Raw genomic sequence first — 17590 nt, 5'->3', positions numbered from 1 at the left:
TATATATATATATATATATATATATATATATATATATATATATATACACTACTAAAAATATGCTAAAGCTCCTTATGCCCTCTGTGTTTTAGAGGTTCTGTGATGCTGTGGGCTCATTTCTCATTTCCCATCCCAAGGCCCTTGGATTCTTGTTACAGTACATGGCTTCATGACCTTTTCTAAAAAATGTCAGGATATTTTAGATGATTATTTAAAGACCTCTGCAGATAAAACCTGAAAACGGTTCAGAAGACTGAAAACAAACCTCTTTAATAAACGCTTTTTCTGACATATTTAATTGAGAAAGCTTCCTGGAATGAAGCGAAGCGTCATCAAACTTGGAAACGAAGTCCAGTGAATTTGTTTTTTTTTTACTTTTTTTGAAGGACTTTATCCCTAGGCATAATTCTATAGACCACCCAGCACTTTTGGATCAGAACCGCTCTCCTTTCGGAGCTCAGCTGTGTAATTATTAATTATTGTTCCTGAAGCATTGGTTGCACAAACTAGAGGGTTGGCCAACAGACCAATATCTAAATGAAATGTTGAAATAGTTCAAGGTTTGATGATGCCGTTAGCATAACCATAATAACAGTCTTTACAGATTTGTTTTTCCTTTCTACACAGAGAACTCCAGCCATGGCACGCTTTGACTTCAGGGCAGAAACCCTAAAGTAAGCGAAAATAATCCAAATCATAATAATAACCTGTGTGTTTAACTTCATTCCTACAACAATTTGATTTATCTGGCTGTGGTGGGTATTTTTTTTTTTTTTTTTTTAGGGAATTACCGTTTCAGAAGGGGGATATTGTGTACATTATCCGACAAGTCGATCAGAACTGGTATGAAGGCGAACATCACGGAAGAGTTGGAATTTTTCCCAGAAGTTACGTGGAGGTTGGTTCATTCGGCTTTATTTTATTCCTCGTCGGCTCTGATAAACTATTGTACAATAAATCGGTGTGTCGCTGTAAAATCCAGGTGGAGCACATCATTCCGCAGTTTATTCGTGTTCATTTTATGTTTTTTTTAAACCCAAAATAGTTTTTCTTAGAGAATCTCAGCAGGCTATACCCAGAAATATGAAATTTATTGTTAATACAGAAATGTAAGCCTGCTAAAAGCTGTGTCCATTAACTATGTATGAATGACTGGGATTGTCCCTGTTTTTTATTGTTCTCTGCACTTTTTCCTTCCACTCAACTTTCCATTAATATGCCTAAATCGATCGCTCTTAAAAAGGCCAGCTTTCACACCTTGGAGAGGATTTCTCCTGAACAGCTATAAATCAAAAGTCTTCCTCATTGTTTAGCACAAAATAAGAAATTTCTCTTAATTAAATTAACAAAAATTCATTGTCAATAAATAAGCTTCTGCAATGAAGAGAATTCAACTTTTTCAGTTCTTCTAATTAATTACAACGCTTGTTTATATTTGAAACAACCTGCTTCTTGTACCTGAATGATAATGAAGGTTTTAAATAAACTGTTAGTCAAACTAAGAGGCCTATTTTATTGCCCTGCTGTCATTGTTTCTGTTGTGCAGCTCCTCCCTCCGACAGAGAAAGCCCAGCCAAAGAAAAGCGCCCCGGTCCAGGTACTGGAATACGGAGAGGCAGTCGCCCGCTTTAACTTCAAAGGAGACACAGTGGTGGAGATGTCCTTCAGGAAGGTACTTTACTCCTCTTTAGTTGCGTATTGAAACAAGTCGGCTGTGTTTTGCGTGTTTTCTGACCCCGTCATGTGTTTCTGCAGGGTGAACGTATCACGTTGATCCGCAGAGTGGATGAGAACTGGTATGAGGGTAAAATCTCCGGCACTAATCGGCAGGGCATCTTCCCCGTCACCTACGTGGAGGTCCACAAACGGCCGCGAGTCAAAAACGGGGTGGACTACCCGGATCCTCCGGTCAGCCACTCGCCGCAGCGCAGCACCAACGCTTCCCCTCAGGTGAGGCACGGTGGAGGTAGAGGCAGCATACGGAGTGCATAAATGATGATGTCCCCTCATGTCTGTTCACTTCATTGCTCTTTGTGGGGAATTTGTTTCATCCTTTCTCTCCTTTTTCCTTCTATCCCATCCTGATCCCGCTGTGCTGTAAAGCTCTATCGTAACCGTCTGACTACCTCCCCCCTGCCTCTCCCTCGCTCCCCCCGTCGATCCGTGTCCCCTGAGGTCCACGCTGTCTCCTCTGAGTGGATCTCTCTGACCGTGGGAGGTGGGAGCCCTCCCGCTGCCCCGACCCCTCCCCTGCCGCCGCTGCCCAGCGTGTCCTACCGCTGGGGCGAGTACCTGCCTCCACCTTACTCTGCCAGCCCCGTGCCCAATGTCACCGGCAGCCCGTATTGTATCTCCCCCATGGCTTCCCCATCAGCCTCCCCTCTGCCCCCACCGTACCCACCGAGGCCCAGCTCAGCCACTCCCTTCCTCACTTTCACTCCACCTCAGGGGGAGGGCTTCCTGCTCCACTCTTCCTCCCCTCACCTCTCGCGCAGCGTGAGCCCGAGCAGCGGGCCGGTGCTGGAGGGCTGGCTGAGGGGGGAGAAGGAGCTGACGGAGGGGGAGAGCACTGAGGGGGACAGGGGTCGCGCCGCCCTGGGCAGCAGACACAATAGCCCTGCAGAGGTATCTTCTGCATGGTGTGCGGTGTTCACTCTGGAAAAAATGTTTCCGGGTCACTGTTTGTTTCTAGACTAGCTGTTCTGATGAGTTCGTGTCAATCTTATTCTAAATGGGTGCAATTAACTTATACAATGCCTTAAAAAAGTTTTCATACCTTTAATACTTTCACTTTTTTTCACATTACAACTAAAGACTTATATGCATTTTTCTGAGATCAGATTTGAAAAATCAACATGAATTAGAGCATATTTTAAAAAGTGGATAAAAAAATATCCAAGAGGATAAATATTTATATTTATCTCACGGCAAAAAATCAAAATCTAGATAAGTCTTTTTCTTTCTTTAAATAAGTGCATTTGTTCTTGAATTGAGGAGGTAAAAGAGCCATTTTGCCAATGGAACAAGACAATTTACACTTAAAATAAGAAAACACAATTGCATTTCTTATTTCAGGTGCATATTATCTAATTATCTTATTTTAAGAGTAAAATTTCTCCTTTACCTACTCAAATTAAGGGTGAAAACACTTAATTTAAGAAATGTTTACTTATTTTTAGATCATTTTTGCAGTGTCTGATGCAATAAACCAATGACCTGCCTTGAAATATAAAGCAATACCCTGAAAACTGATTTTCACAGATGGCTTCCATACAGTTTGATTGAACTTTAGCTGTTTTGCAAAAAGAAAACTATATAAATATGAGTGTGTAGAAGTCCAAAATCCTTAATTTTAAACGTCTTATTGATGTAATCCGCCTAAGGCTGATTCTACTACTTATTTGCTTAAAGGAGACTGGAGATAAATGCATGCCGCACTTTTCGGATTCCTTTGTTCTTGTTAGAAAAAAACCTTTAACAAGAATTCTTATTTTTTCTCTGTTGGTCTATCTCATCAAAACTCGCATTAAAATACATAAAATTCTGGGATTGTCATGTGAAAAGAATCTATACAAAAAAAAACAAAGGGTGTGAAAATTTTTATAAGGCTCTGTTGGTTTGACCAAGAGTTAAAGATCTGCTGGTGTTGTAAAAGAACAAGGATGTTGCTCACGGTCTGCAAGCCTGCATGCTGTTGTGTGCACTACTAACATGGAGTGGTTTTACAGTGTTTGTGTGTGGCAGACTTTATGGAGAGGAATGGTTCCAATTTCTGACACGGTGCTTAAACAGAACATGGATAAAAGTTCGGATCATTTAAGGCAGCTTTCCAAGAAGACATGGCAGCTCTTAATATAAATAGATTTTTTTTTTCTAATGATGGACTGATGCTAACAGAACCTGCTAACCAGCTCCTGTGCTTTCTAATGTTGTCTCGACCAGGACAGGCGTTTTGTTTTACTGTCTATATCATCACAGATGATACTAAGTTTGCATTTACAGAACAGATCTGCTTCTAATGTCGCTTATCTTATTATCCTGACGTTACTTTATGCTCTTCCATGCAAAGCTACCATTGGATGTTGGAGGTTTATGCAAAACAAACTGCTGGTGACCATTTTTAGGTGTCATCAACGGAATTCTGTTACCACACTTGAAAAAATCAAAATCTAGAGAAGTCATTTTTTCTTAAAATAAGCCTATTTGTTCTTGAATTGAAAAGGTAAAAGAGACATTTTGCCAATGGGACAATACAATTTACTTTTAAAATAAGAAAACACAATTGTAATGTTTTATTTCAAGTGCATTTTATCTAAATATCTTATTTAAAGAGTTAAAATACTCATTCCCTTGGCAAATAATTTCATTTAACGGTAAATAGACTTAATTTAAGACATTTTTACTTATTTCTTTATTGTTTTTCCAGTGCAAAGGTGTTGTGAGGTCGATGCAGGTTTCTGTTTGGTAAAATAAACCTTTAATTAAAAAAAAGTGTCTTTGTTGATTTTTGTGTTGCAGTTTATGAAGAACGAGGCCGACCATCACGGACGGATCTCCAGAAGCCCCGTGATGCCGTATGACATCCAGGAGAACAACAATGTTAATTCATTTGCGGTAAGATGGTAAAAAAATTGCGCACTTGAAACCCCCTGGAAAGGCCTCATTTTATCTATAAATCCCATTAGATGTTTAAGCTGTGCCTCTTGTTTGATATGAAGGAAAGTATTAAACAATTATTCTATAAAAGTTTGACATTTTGGGGAAATTTGCTTTCTTCCCAAGAGTTATAACCCATGATTTATATAATGGATAAGAAAACTAAAAGAATTAACTCTTTCCAAAGCTAGGTTCATGAAAAGATGCTGCACACTGAGGATTTTCTCTACATGTAAAATAAAAATTTTTTTTTTACCTGTATTTAGAAGTATGAAGAATGTTGTTTGATTCATTTCAAATTTCTATGATTCAAAGTAATAAATCCTGATCTCTTTGTGAGATATTTTGCTGCCCAGTATTATGGTTCTTTAAATGAGGGCTGAAATCGGCACTGCATTCTAATATGAGGACTTTCTTTCTTCTTAATCTGTCTTTTGTATTTACTATCTAACTATTTTGTGGAATATCAGTTTTACTTAAATAGTCTTCACCTAAAAGCTGATTTTTTTTCTCTTAGAGAAGATTATATTATTATTTTTATTTTAAAATGTCTATTCAATTTGAAATCAAAGCCATTGTTCTAGCTGAGGGAACCTGAGCCCGCAGTATGATGCAGCCACTATAAGGTTCTACTGTAAGGACTGTTGAAGGTGGTTATTGGTGACAAACAGAGGTTGTTTTTATACCAAATATCGGTCTGAAAACATCCAGTTTTTTTAAACCATAACCCATTTTCCAACAAGGGTTTAGCAGGACCCATATTCTGTCTTTATAAGATAAGGCTTCGGTTTTCTAATCTGGTTCAACACAACTAGAACTTCCTGCAGCCTCTTTTGTGATGCTGTCAGCCTTTGGGCAGACTTCCAGACCAGAGATGATTTTGTTTTTTCCCCACATGTCTGCAGCAAAAAGCACATAGTTTCCAAACTCTTAAGAAAACCAAAACATTGTTACTAGTACATTCCTAAGGTGACAACGGAGCCACATATTGCAGGAACATGAGCTCTAAGTTGAAAAATTGAAAACAAATAGATCTCTGTAGTTAATGGCAGGTGTAAAAGCTTTAAGGCATTTTTTATAAATGCTGAGATAGACTCAAAGCAAATTTTTATTGTTTTCTGGACTAAAAATTCAGAAGGTACGCAATGCATACAGATGCACACGGTGGTGGCAGCATTATGCTCTGGGCTTTTTCTTCTGATGGGCTTTCTAATGCAGATGAAGACTTGAACAGCTCTAAATACTGCTGAAATTTAAACCAAAAATCCTCCAGCGAAGGAGGAGTCCAGTTTCTCTGCATCAAAATGAATCTAAATCAACAAAATAGATGAAGCTTAAACGTTTTAAAAGGCTCCAGCCAGAGTCTATAATTTATTTAACACGTTTCTCACCTGAGGTGGGATGCTATCATGGTTTTGGTTATATTGTGCTTTACTTTGCTCTACGTTTCCTAGTTTTGTTGGTTAAATTCCTATTTTGTTGTGATTTCTAGATTTATGTTAGTTCTCATGTTTTTCTGTTGTCCTCTTGTGTGTGTGTGTTCCTCTCCCCTTGGCTCCCTCGTTTTCTCCTCACACCTGCTCCTTGTCAGCTCGTTAGCCCTGCCTTTGTCTCTGTCAGCTATTTATGCTCTCCCTCTGCTCTCCCTCTGCTCTCACTCTTTGTTGGTTCCTTCTGTCACATCTTGGTTGAGGTTTGGAGGACCCAAATGCAGAGGTAGAGAGACTGAGGTAAATATTTGTAGTTTTAAGGATGAAAATGGTTAACAAAGGCAGTCCAAAAATCCAACTAAAAATGTAACAGACCAGAATCACGGAGACATCAAGGGAAAACACGTACAAGGAGCCAGGGAGAGACGAGGTGAGACGATGACAGCGATGACAGGACCAGCAACAACAAGGAACCAACGAAGAGTGAGAGCAGAGGGAGAGCATAAATAGCTGACAGAGACAAAGGGAGGGCTAACGAGCTGACGAGGAGCAGGTGTGAGAGGAGACAACGAGGGAGCCAAGGGGAAAGGAACACACACACACACAAGAGGGTAACAGAAAAACATGAGAAATAACATAAATCTAGAAATTACAACAAAATAGGAAACATAGAGCAAAGTAAAGCAGAATATAACCAAAACCATGACTTATGCGAAGATAGTAGCCACATAGTGGGAAATCATTAGGGCCTTTTTGTGGCTGAAAAGGTCTTGTGTAACTTTTATTAATTAGGACTTTCCTTCATTCTAAATCTATAATAAAACATTCTATCCTTGTGCTGCAGTTTTTGTTGAGTTTGTGAATCAAAAACTATCTAAAAGCATCTCCGTTTGTCGTGTACGGAGCTCATAAAGCCAGCTGACAAACTCCTCCTGCTCCACGCCGTTCATCCGGCATGAAGCAGCTTTATGTGAAGCTCAGGAAGAAAGTGAATTATTACCTAAAATGTCAGGCTGTAACCATCAGCTTCCCTTTTTAAACTGCATGCTCACACAGACTAACATCCTGTAAAGAGGAACTAACGGTTTCATGTTTCCTGTCTACATGCTCCTGCCTGATGTCCTGCCTTTTCATTCCTCTCCTCCTGGGCTTCCAACATCTCTACTTTTCCTTCTGGCTTTGAATGGATTACTCCCCCCTCCCCAAACACACTTTTTTCTGCCTTTGCTTTTCACTTCCCTCTAACTCCTTTAAACCCCCCCACCCCGTTCACGTCGGCCTCCTCCTTGGACTCTTGTATGTCTCTCTCTGGCGACTCTTCTACTACTAGGAGGCAGTGTGTAATGAGATCTTGAATATTGCTGAGACCTCGGTGAGGTACTGCAGCACCCTGTCCCACCACCATAATGACTCTCTGCATAGACTGCACCCCCACCCCAGTAAACAATCTCTCATCATTTCCCAGCAACCCCAGTCCCACAGCAGCAGTCCGGAGCCAAGCCGTCTCAGCTGTGGAATGTGAGTGAGATTACTTTCTGTTTCACGCCTCAATTTATCTATTTATTTATTTCATAAAAAGCCCTTTTTTTTTTATTTTGACCCCCTCTCGCATTTGGTGGGGGTCCCCGCTGGTTTGCACGTTTAACAAAATCCCTACGTGTCGCCGCTGCAGCTTCCAGGCTCTGTACAGTTATGTGCCTCAGAACGACGACGAGCTGGAGCTGCAGGAAGGAGACCTCGTCAGTGTCATGGAAAAATGCGATGACGGCTGGTTTGTCGGTACGTCCTGCAGGAAGGATTCCTTCGCACTCACGGCAGCACATCAATCCATACAGGGTTTCCGTAAAGCGACAGCAGAGGCTTGAAAGCGTGTGACGTTCATGTCCTAAGCTCCTGAAGAAGGAGAACCACACGTCACTGGCTTGCATTGCTTCATATAGAGTTTCTAATGCATGACAGCTAAATATTGGGGCTGATGAGGCCTGTCAGCTGTTTTTGTCAGCTACACGTTAAAAGGAATCCCTTCACTTACTCCACTTTTTTTTCCTCTCTCCACAGGCACATCAAAGAGGACAAAACAGTTTGGGACTTTCCCTGGGAATTACGTGAAGGAAGTGAAATTGTAACCATATCTAATCTGCCTGTAACACATGGTTGCCTGTCAAGCTTGGGAAAGTTATTACTACTGCGCATGGCTGTTGGTTAGAATAGTCATCAGGCCAGGGCGAACACATTTAGTCCAGGAAAGTGATCAGTGTGGCCTGGGGTATGTCAAACTGCACGAGGGGGACGGCTCTGTGGCCCAAACCACCGATCACACATTACTCACTCCGTCCTCAACACCGGAGAATAACGTCACACAATTATTTGCACAGATTTTAGCTTCCAATTCGTCCGTGTTTATGTAGCACCTCAGTCTAGAGCATCAGAGCAGCTCGAGGATCATAGAGCGGATCTTCTCACCTATGAAGGACTTCGGAGGAGGAAGAAATGTTTTTTAATGTGATGCAAATTGAAGCTCGTTGTCACGATTTACCTTTCAAAACCAGAGGTGTGATGCAAATTTGTGGAAGTTGTTCATTTAAAAGTAGAAATATATCAGATGAAGTTCCCTACTGTAAAATTTTTATGAGATTTCTTTTTAGGTTTCTGTAGTTCAAACGGACATTTTCCCCTTAATTTGTTTTATTTTGCAAAGGTTAAAGGGCATATATCATTAAGAAATATATATTTTTTTACTGTTTACACAGAGTCAGATTTATTTCTAAATGTTAAAAAAGTGCAAGGCGATTCAGATAAAGCAAAATGTTTTGGATAAGTGAAAATTTTACAATTTAAAACCAGTCTTGGGCATCAAGGCAATACAATATCCATCCAAGGCTAAAGCAGTGGTAGCTAAGTCTGCACATAGAAACTGAAGTTAAAGGTATACTATGCAACCGGTGTTGATTTTCCAGCGAGGCTCCCCCCAGAGGGCAAAAGTAAAAGTGCACTGTCGTAAATATGCACAGCTTTTCTCCTGGTTTCTCCGTCAAGCCAGGCGCGGTTGTTTTGAGCTTAGCAGACAGGCGAACGCAACGAATGACTAAGCATCTGACGCGCCGCAAACGCGCTGCTGCTCGAGATGGAAAAATTGAATTTTTGCTGCTCGACGCGCCGCGTCAACCAATCAGAGAAGCTGATCTGGGAGCTGGCAGGGAGAGAGACACAGCACTGATGATCAGAGCGCTATGATCGCTCCTTTTAAACAGTTTATTGACGCATAAATTAACTTAAAATGCAGAAATCTGCCAGCAGAATATGTTCGCTTTTATTATCCTGCTGCCTGCAGTTTGGATTATTTAGATGAAAAACCCCTACCAGCTGCCGCGGTGAACCGCGAGGAGGCGACCCGGCCAGAGGCTGCTGATGAAGGGATTCCTACTGTCGGCGCACCGCTGGTATGTGGGGGTCTGAGCGGCTCCGACAGAAAAAATATTGTAAGGCAGGATGATAATCTGGATGAACTGACTGCACTGATTACGTTTTCAGGTGTATTTTCTCACTTAAAAACATATTAAAACTACTTTATTCCCACTGATCACAGCAAATATAGCTGCAAGGCAGAGAAAGGATAGAGTAGCTCTGCCCAACGCGCGTCAGACACACTTTTGCACCGCGCAGCCAGAGCAGCAAAGCTTCTTCAGCCACGCGTCAGAACTAACTGGTACAAGCAGCAAAAATGAAGCAGCAGACGCGATTTTGCTGCTTTTGCTGCGTCCGGTGTGAAAGCAGCACTGCACAAAGATCGTCACTGTGCTAGCAACGAGCATGCTTTTAACTGGGGGCGTGTAGCAGTTCTCGCCGTAAAGCAAGACCGACTCTCGCGAGACTTCTGAGCCTGTGGGTGCGGGTCGGTGCTCCTGCAATTGCAAGTGCGGTATTTCCCCCACAGACCTAGCCTGACGTAGTCCGACTCAATTCTAGTCAGAATATGAGTCTGATGCTGCTCCATAGAGCTGTGATTATGGGGCGTGTTTTGAACAAACCAGGAAAAAAAATGCCTCTGCACTCAATTGGATAGACCTACAACCAATTAGAGCAACGGAGTGCGTGACGTCTCTTAAGCGAGGCATAGTTGTTGTCCACAAAAATCAAAGCTTGCAGTTTCACGCCTAGAATAAGAAGATGAGACTTGATCGCGTTTCTCTGTTCCTCTTTTAAAATTAATTTGCTGTCGATATCTTCTAGAACAGACCTAATAGCAGAATCTACACACCTCAACTCTCCAGCGGCAGCCATTATTGTTGTCACCCAAGCGCGCTTTGGTCACGTGGTTGATAACGTTACTCTTGATCATCTGTCTATCATCGTATAAAGCCCGCCCTGACAATTTGATTGGATCGCCTGACAGTGGGCTTTAATACTCGCGCTACTATAGAGCAGAGCCAGACCGAACTTCCCCGAACTCAAACCTTGTGGGCGGGACTAAGTTCGGACTGGCACCCAGGCTACCACAGACCACCAGGGCGGCCGAGAATACCTTTGTTCAACCTGAAATGACTCATTTAATCATCCAAAATGTTATGGAACACATTAATTAACTGAAAAATGTTGCATAGTATGCCTTTAAAGAGTTTATTTGGTGATCTCTCAAGTGAGTTGGAGAACATTAGGAGAAATCTGAGGGAGCAGAAACCCAGCAAACATGCACCCTATAGGGATTCAGATGCTCTGTGCAGAGCCCTAAGGCTGCAAGTCAGGAAGGGAGGGAGGGGTCAAGCTGAAGATGGCAGCAATACTATAATTCACTCTCTTGTTTTTGATTCAGACACTGATTAAAACAAAGATGCAATCACATGTAATCATTGTTAAAGTAAAAAAATTATCCATATTTTTGCTCACACACAACTTTTGCTGTCACCTGGGCGGTCTGGCTGTTGACTCCCCTCTGGGTTGCTGTTGTGTTGGGTTCTCTCCCCCCAGCTATCAGGAGACAAACAACACATTTCCCCTTTTCTTTCATAATTCAACATAATTAAACAATATTAGTTTCTTTTTTATGTGTGGGAATCTGTCTTCCGTCGTTGGATTTACCTCCAAAGAGAACCCCCCCCCACCCAAATACCCTCTGCCCACGTTTCATTTATTTATGATCTTTGCATAAAGGAATGCAAACTTTATCCTAATGCCACATGTTTCCCTCACAATACTCATTCTTTCTAAAAAAAAAAACAAACCCTGATACTTTCTGTGATTAACAGAAGAGATTTCAGAAAACTGAAGTCCCAGACGACGCGTCATCATCCATATATGGACGTTACTTCCTGTTTTAGTGAGGATAATCTTCAAAAACCTTGTTTTTTTTGTTGTTTTTTTTAATATTATTTTCTTTTAATAACTTATCTAATTAGAAAACCAGGTCTTTTCAAAGTGATGATATATGCCCTTTAACAGGACAAGATCAAAGAGATTGCTGCAGGAACTGATCTAATTTTGGGTTTTTTGCTTTTATTTTAATTAAATGAAATCCCCATATATTCAGAGATGTCTTGTTAGTGGGGGAACGTCAAAGCTTTTACAGCTCATTGTTATCCAAATGCTTCAGATGCCGTTTCAGTATTGCCTTGTTTCTGTAGTTTATAAAGACGACACACTGACTGTGTTCCATGTGTTCTAAAAGTGAAGCATAACTGAATATTCAGACTTTCAATTTGGTTAGGTTTTGCCTTTAAGGTAGCTAGCGATCCAACGCCTTCAGCACAACTACTAGAGGGGCGTGGTAGCACTTAACTTCCTGTTCGTCCCCACCTAACAAGATAAAGCAGATTAATCTGATTAAATACATCTATTATTTAGTCAGTGAGGTGTCCAGGAATGTAATTTAAGAGATTTTGAGAAAGCATATAGCCATTTCAACTGTACCCTTTCTAAAAAAGATTGTAAAAGAAGCCTTCCAAATACAAACATGTATTATTCTTTCTTTTTGCAAATGTTTTGCATGCACTGTAAGATCAGGCTGGAGCATGAAAGCCCATCTTCATCTTCCCATCTGATTTAGCTATAAACTCTGTTCTGAAAGCATCAGAGTTGTCTTCCTGCAGGAACGGTGCATCAACACAACATGCCGGGACGTACTTGTTGCACAGAAACCTACCTACGAAAACAATGACTGTTATTGATCTTTTTTTTTTTTTAGAGGGGGGATTTAGAGTACGTCTTGTTTTCGTCAATCTCAGCTCTGTGCATATTAGTGCCGAACAAAGCTGTCAGATTGTACTGCAGATACATTTTAGTGCGTGTTATGACCTGCACAGAGCGGCTTCAGGCTGTAGTTTATGGCTTATTTGCTAAACAGGTATTTTCCAACCCATTTGGTGCAGATCAGGGCTCTGCTAAGATTAAAACCATAGTTTCTCAAATGCAAATAGCCGACCATCGCTGGGTATACCCTTTCAAATGTTTGCACTGTGCCTCACAGAAGTATTCAAACTCTTGATCCTATTTACATTTTGTCAACTTCCAACCACAAATTCCAATCTGTTTTATTAGAATTAACCTTACATTCTCAGTAAAATAGGTCAAGCCCATTTAGAATGGTAATGCCAAAGATTAGCAACTGGATTTTGGTCTGTACTTTGACTGGGCCATTATAATCCATGTTCACACTTTGCTTTAAGTCATCAATTAGTTTTTGTTGTATGTTTAGTAAGGATATAAGTCAATCCCAGCCTTTTGTAGCCTCATGTTTTGTCTGCCAGATTTACTCTAATTTTAGCTCTATCCATCTTTACATTGAGCAGATGAAGAAAGGCATCCACAAATCATGATACTACCGCTTCATTTTAATGGTTTTAGTGTAAATGTACATTTTCCTTTATACTTCCTGACCTTTGCTTCTGTCGGTTTCGTCTATCTCACTTCTCCCATTCACTTACTTTGGTTTCTACATGTTTAACTCCTAACTCACTTGTCCCTTTATCATAAAGACCAAATTAAAGGATTTGACTTCTAATAATTGTCCTGTAAAGAGATTATTCCAAGTGAGCTTTTAACCTCTGCATCTTCACCACAGTTACCAGCTTATTTTTGGATGCTTTGCTGCTTAAAGCTCCCCTTGCCCGTCTTTCCTATACTTTTTCCATTTCCAGTTGAGGGATTAAGCAGCGCTCTTTTAGATCTTGTTGGCTTCAAACTTCTCTTGTCTGCTGTGCTCCTTGGTCTTTGTGATGCTGTTTGTTCGCTGATGTTCTCCTTTGTCACAGGGCAGTTGATTAGCGACACTGGATTATAATCAGAAATATCAAAGGAAAGAGAAATGAATACAAATAGTGTTTTTAGGTTACTATTTCAAAGAGTTATAACCTATTAATAAATTTTTCTCCATTTTAAGATTAAGCACCAAATCCCACCTGAAGCGATATATAGAGGCTATAGCCTCTTTCCTACTGAAAATACCGGGTTAATGCATGTTTTTCAAACATGCGACATCGACCCGCTAACTTCCGGCATTTGTCTCCGCCCCTATTGGCAAAAAAAAGCTGGGTCTAACCCGTCGCTGCCTCTTTCCCCTCACACCTGCATGTTTGATGACACCACCATGCTTGGTTAGCATTGATTATGTCACCAGTGCAACAGAAATCAGGAAAGTAAACAATGAAGAGCAACATATGAGGAAGCCAGGGCGTAGTAAATGTGCTTTTTTTGTTGTGCTGTATTATCTTTCCGATCTTTCGGCTAGATCAGACGGCATTCGTATGTTGCGTTCAATGGTAAAACATAATTTAGTCGGTTAACCTGGCTCTGGTGTTCCCACAGCATGCATATAGGAGCCGAGGCGATTTTAACGCGGGCCGCTTGCCGAGTCATTTGACCCAAGAAGACACGCGTCAGTGAGCTGTTCCCTCTGCCACTAATAGGCGATTGTTCCAGGGTTTAAACAGGTTTTCCGGGCAGTGGTAAAAGTGGTATATCACAAATTCAGTCGTCTGGATTTGATTCCTGACCTTTGCAGCTTGTCTTCCCTCTCTGTACATTTTCAGTCTGAATAATGCAGATAAACATCATCAGTGCCACATAAAACTTTCAAAGGTCCTTCATGAATTAGATGAAATTTGTGGTTGTGATTTGACTGGATGGAAAAAAAACTTTTTGGGGGTTTGCACATACTTTAGTTAAGCACTGTAGATAAACATAAGGTGAAGAAATAAACATTAATGAAGTCAGTTTTATTACTAGTACAATCAGTGTTTCCTTCCATTTATTTGCTATTTAATTCTGTATTTTTTTCTTACCCTTAGACTGCTGTGCCCCCATGGCTACAGAGTATTTCCTCAGAGAGCTTGTGATAATACGCTGCACTGTGGGTTTTGCCTGCACTGCAGTGATATAATGTTCATGTGTTTTGTTTCACCACAGAGGCCTCCACAACACGCTTGCTCCTCTATAACCTCAGCTTCACATAAATGTGTTTGGCTGGTTGAGAGTGTGACGATTTGTATCTTTGTAAAAGCTTGTTTTTTTTTTTTTCCATCATAAAAAGAGAGATTTTTTTTTATACACCTTATATAAAATCAATGAGTCAGAACTGCTCCCAGCAGGGTTTCTGTGCTCCATAAAGCATCAGGGGGTGAATGAATGTTTGAGTATATGAATGTGATGCAGGCAGCGTTGTCTAAACTTCATTCTGGGTGAAAATGGGAAGGGTTGTAAATATGTAAAATAAAGCAGATAGGCTGTAAGCGGCGAGAGCGTCAGACTGGGCTCTCGCTCTCTTACGGTGGATTATTTACTATGAAGGATTTGTGGCAAAGCACAGAGTGGAGCGTTACACAGCAGCACTGAAAGTTTGACACCAATTATCATGTTTTTCGCTGCCATTTTTATGCATCATAATGATTTGCATTACGTACAAATATTCTGCCTCATTTGTCATTCTAATTTGATTTTTTTTTTTTTTTTTTTTTTTTGAAGGGAGGGGGGAATTTTACTAAAATGTATCAGGTCATAATTCAGTGTAACCATGGTCTATTGTCTGTTACCGTACATAAGAGTGTGACGCCGTGCTTCGAAATAATGATTCATTATTGAAATAATTGGGTTAGTTTGATGAGATACACAACCTGCAACAGGTTTGGTTTTGTTTGCTTTGATTTGCAGTGATGTTACATTAACAATAATAAAATAAAGATACTACACACTGCTGTGACTTCGGTATTATGCAATATTTAATAAACAGTTTAAACTACAATGTGTCCAATCTGGTCATTTCTTGCCCCATAAGCTACTTTGGTTATCATTAATGACTGAAATCTCTCTGGGCAAAAAGAAATTGGAAAACAAACGTGTTTATAACCAGGAAGAAGCAAACGTAGTGACCTAGAATGCATAACCTCAGAGTTTGTGACTTATCTGCGAGGAATATAGATCCCAACAAAAAATGATTATGCAAAACATGCGTAAATAAGTCCTTTTGACAAGGGATATGCTGTGACTTCAAAAATATTCGGCCCCACTTGAACTTTTTCACCCTTTGCCACATTTCAAACATAAAGATATAAAATTGTAATTTTTTTGTGGAGAATCAACAAATGGAACACAGTCATGAAGTGAAAGGAAATGTATGGCTATTATAAACTTTTTTAACAAATAAAAAATGTAAAAGTGGGGCGTGCAAAAGGAATTGGCCCCTTTACTTTCAGTGCAGAAGTTCAGTGGAGATCTCTGAATGATCCAGTGTTGACCTAAATGACTATTGATGATAAACAGATTTCACCTGTGTCTAATCAAGCCACCATATAAATGCACCTGCTCTGTGATCATCTCAGAAGTCTGTTTAAGGTGCAGAGAGCATCATGAAGAACAAGGAATATATAGGCAGGTCCGAGATATTTGGCCAGATTTGGATGCAAAAAGATTTCCCAAGCTTTAAACATCCAAAGGAGGACTGTGCATCAATAATATTGAAAGGAAGAAGCCTCAGACCTCTGCCAATCTATGGAGACATGGCCGTACTTCTATACTTTCACCTCAAACAGGGAGAAGACTGATCAGAGATGCAGCCAAGAGGCCCGTGATCGCTCTGGATGAACTGCAGAGATCTACAGCTCAGCTGGGAGACTCAGTCCATGGAACAACAGTCAGTTGTATATTGCACAAATCTGGCCTTTATGGAAGAAAGCCATTTCTTAAAGGTATCCTTAAAAAGTTTTGTTTAAAGTTTGCCACAAGCCACCTTGGGAGACACAGCATACATGTGGAAGAAAGTGCTCTGGTCAGATGAAACAAAATCGAATGTTTTGGCAACAATGCAAAAAGTTATGTTTGGCGTAAAAGCAGCACAGCTCATCGACCTTAACACATCATTCCCACTGTCAAACATGGTGCTGGCAGCATCAGGCTTTGGGCCTGCCTTTCCTCAGCAGGGACAGGGAGGATGGTTAAAATTGATGGGTAGATGGACGGACCCAAAAACAGGAGCATTCTGGAATAAAACCTGTTGGAGTCTGTTGGAATAATTATGTATAAGATACTTAATGTTTGTGCTTATGATGTATAATGTGTGACATATTACTGTTCCAGAGAGGTGTTGCACAAGCAGTATACAGTAGGTCAACTCTCAGGAAGTATTGCTCAAGCTTAACGAAACCAGGAGGTTCTCGGACCATTTGACTGCAAGACATTTAAATGCAAATTGACCTGTTCACTGAGGCTGCAAATTGAATTGTATTCCTTGTTTCCTATTCCTTTAGCACAACCTCAGCTTGTGTAATTAGGGACCCCCCCTAACTTTAACAAATAGGGCAGAGAAAGCTGAAAACCGGGTTGGAGATTTGTAAACTCCGCAGTTTCTTCCTACTCTCCTCGCGAGTAAAACTAAATTAATTGTCTCTGTGCCTTCTTTCTTTCCCTGTATGTATGTATTATGTTTTAGGTGCTTAGACCTGACAGAGTCTGCAAAAGACCTGAGACTGGGATGGAGATTTACCTTTCAACGAGACAATGATCCACAACGTAATGCAAAATGTCCAATGGAATGGTTCACAAATAAACGTATCCAGGTGTTAGAATGGGCAAGTCACAGTCCAGATATAGTCTGATCGAGAATCTGTGGTAAGAACTGAAAACTGCTGTTCACAAACACTATCCACCCAACCTCATTGAGCTCCAGCTGTTTTCAAAGGAAGGGCAAACATTTCAGTCTCTCAATGTGCAAAACTGATAGACATACCTCAAGCTGTAATCACAGCAATAGGTGGTGCTAAAAAGCATTAACTCAAGGGGGCTGAATAATTTTGCACACACAGGGCCGGATTTATCAAGATCCAATTTTGCGTGCAGTAGCCTAATTTGCGCTCGCAAACTGGAATTTTGCGCAAGGGGCTGAACCATGGTTTGCGGGTGATTTAACAAGAGTGATTGCGTAACTGGTGGCAGGTGCAAAACTGTTGGAGACGCCCTATTTAAATTATGGTTTTGCACGTTTTGTGGTTTGCGGCAAAGTAGTTTTTAGTTTGTACAAACTA

General features: G+C 40.7%; 1 protein-coding gene across 1 annotated transcript in view; it reads left to right on the top strand.

Moving 5' to 3' along the window:
• LOC107088489 (sorbin and SH3 domain-containing protein 1-like) overlaps positions 1-9149 on the top strand; it is a 73127-nt gene extending 63978 nt beyond the window's left edge. The window contains exons 20-28 of the mRNA XM_015380700.1: positions 628-674; positions 784-898; positions 1547-1672; positions 1756-1950; positions 2104-2625; positions 4519-4614; positions 7417-7604; positions 7759-7865; positions 8145-9149. Of these exons, the coding sequence (XP_015236186.1) occupies positions 628-674; positions 784-898; positions 1547-1672; positions 1756-1950; positions 2104-2625; positions 4519-4614; positions 7417-7604; positions 7759-7865; positions 8145-8212 (1464 nt within the window). The 3' untranslated portion in view covers positions 8213-9149. The remainder of the gene's footprint in view (positions 1-627; positions 675-783; positions 899-1546; positions 1673-1755; positions 1951-2103; positions 2626-4518; positions 4615-7416; positions 7605-7758; positions 7866-8144) is intronic.
• Positions 9150-17590: the final 8441 nt, after the last annotated feature.

This window comes from Cyprinodon variegatus, unplaced genomic scaffold, assembly GCF_000732505.1.
Source record: "Cyprinodon variegatus isolate N-32 unplaced genomic scaffold, C_variegatus-1.0 Scaffold11, whole genome shotgun sequence".
Classification (NCBI taxonomy): Eukaryota; Metazoa; Chordata; class Actinopteri; order Cyprinodontiformes; family Cyprinodontidae; genus Cyprinodon; species Cyprinodon variegatus.
This window is presented reverse-complemented; position numbering and strand designations above follow the sequence as displayed.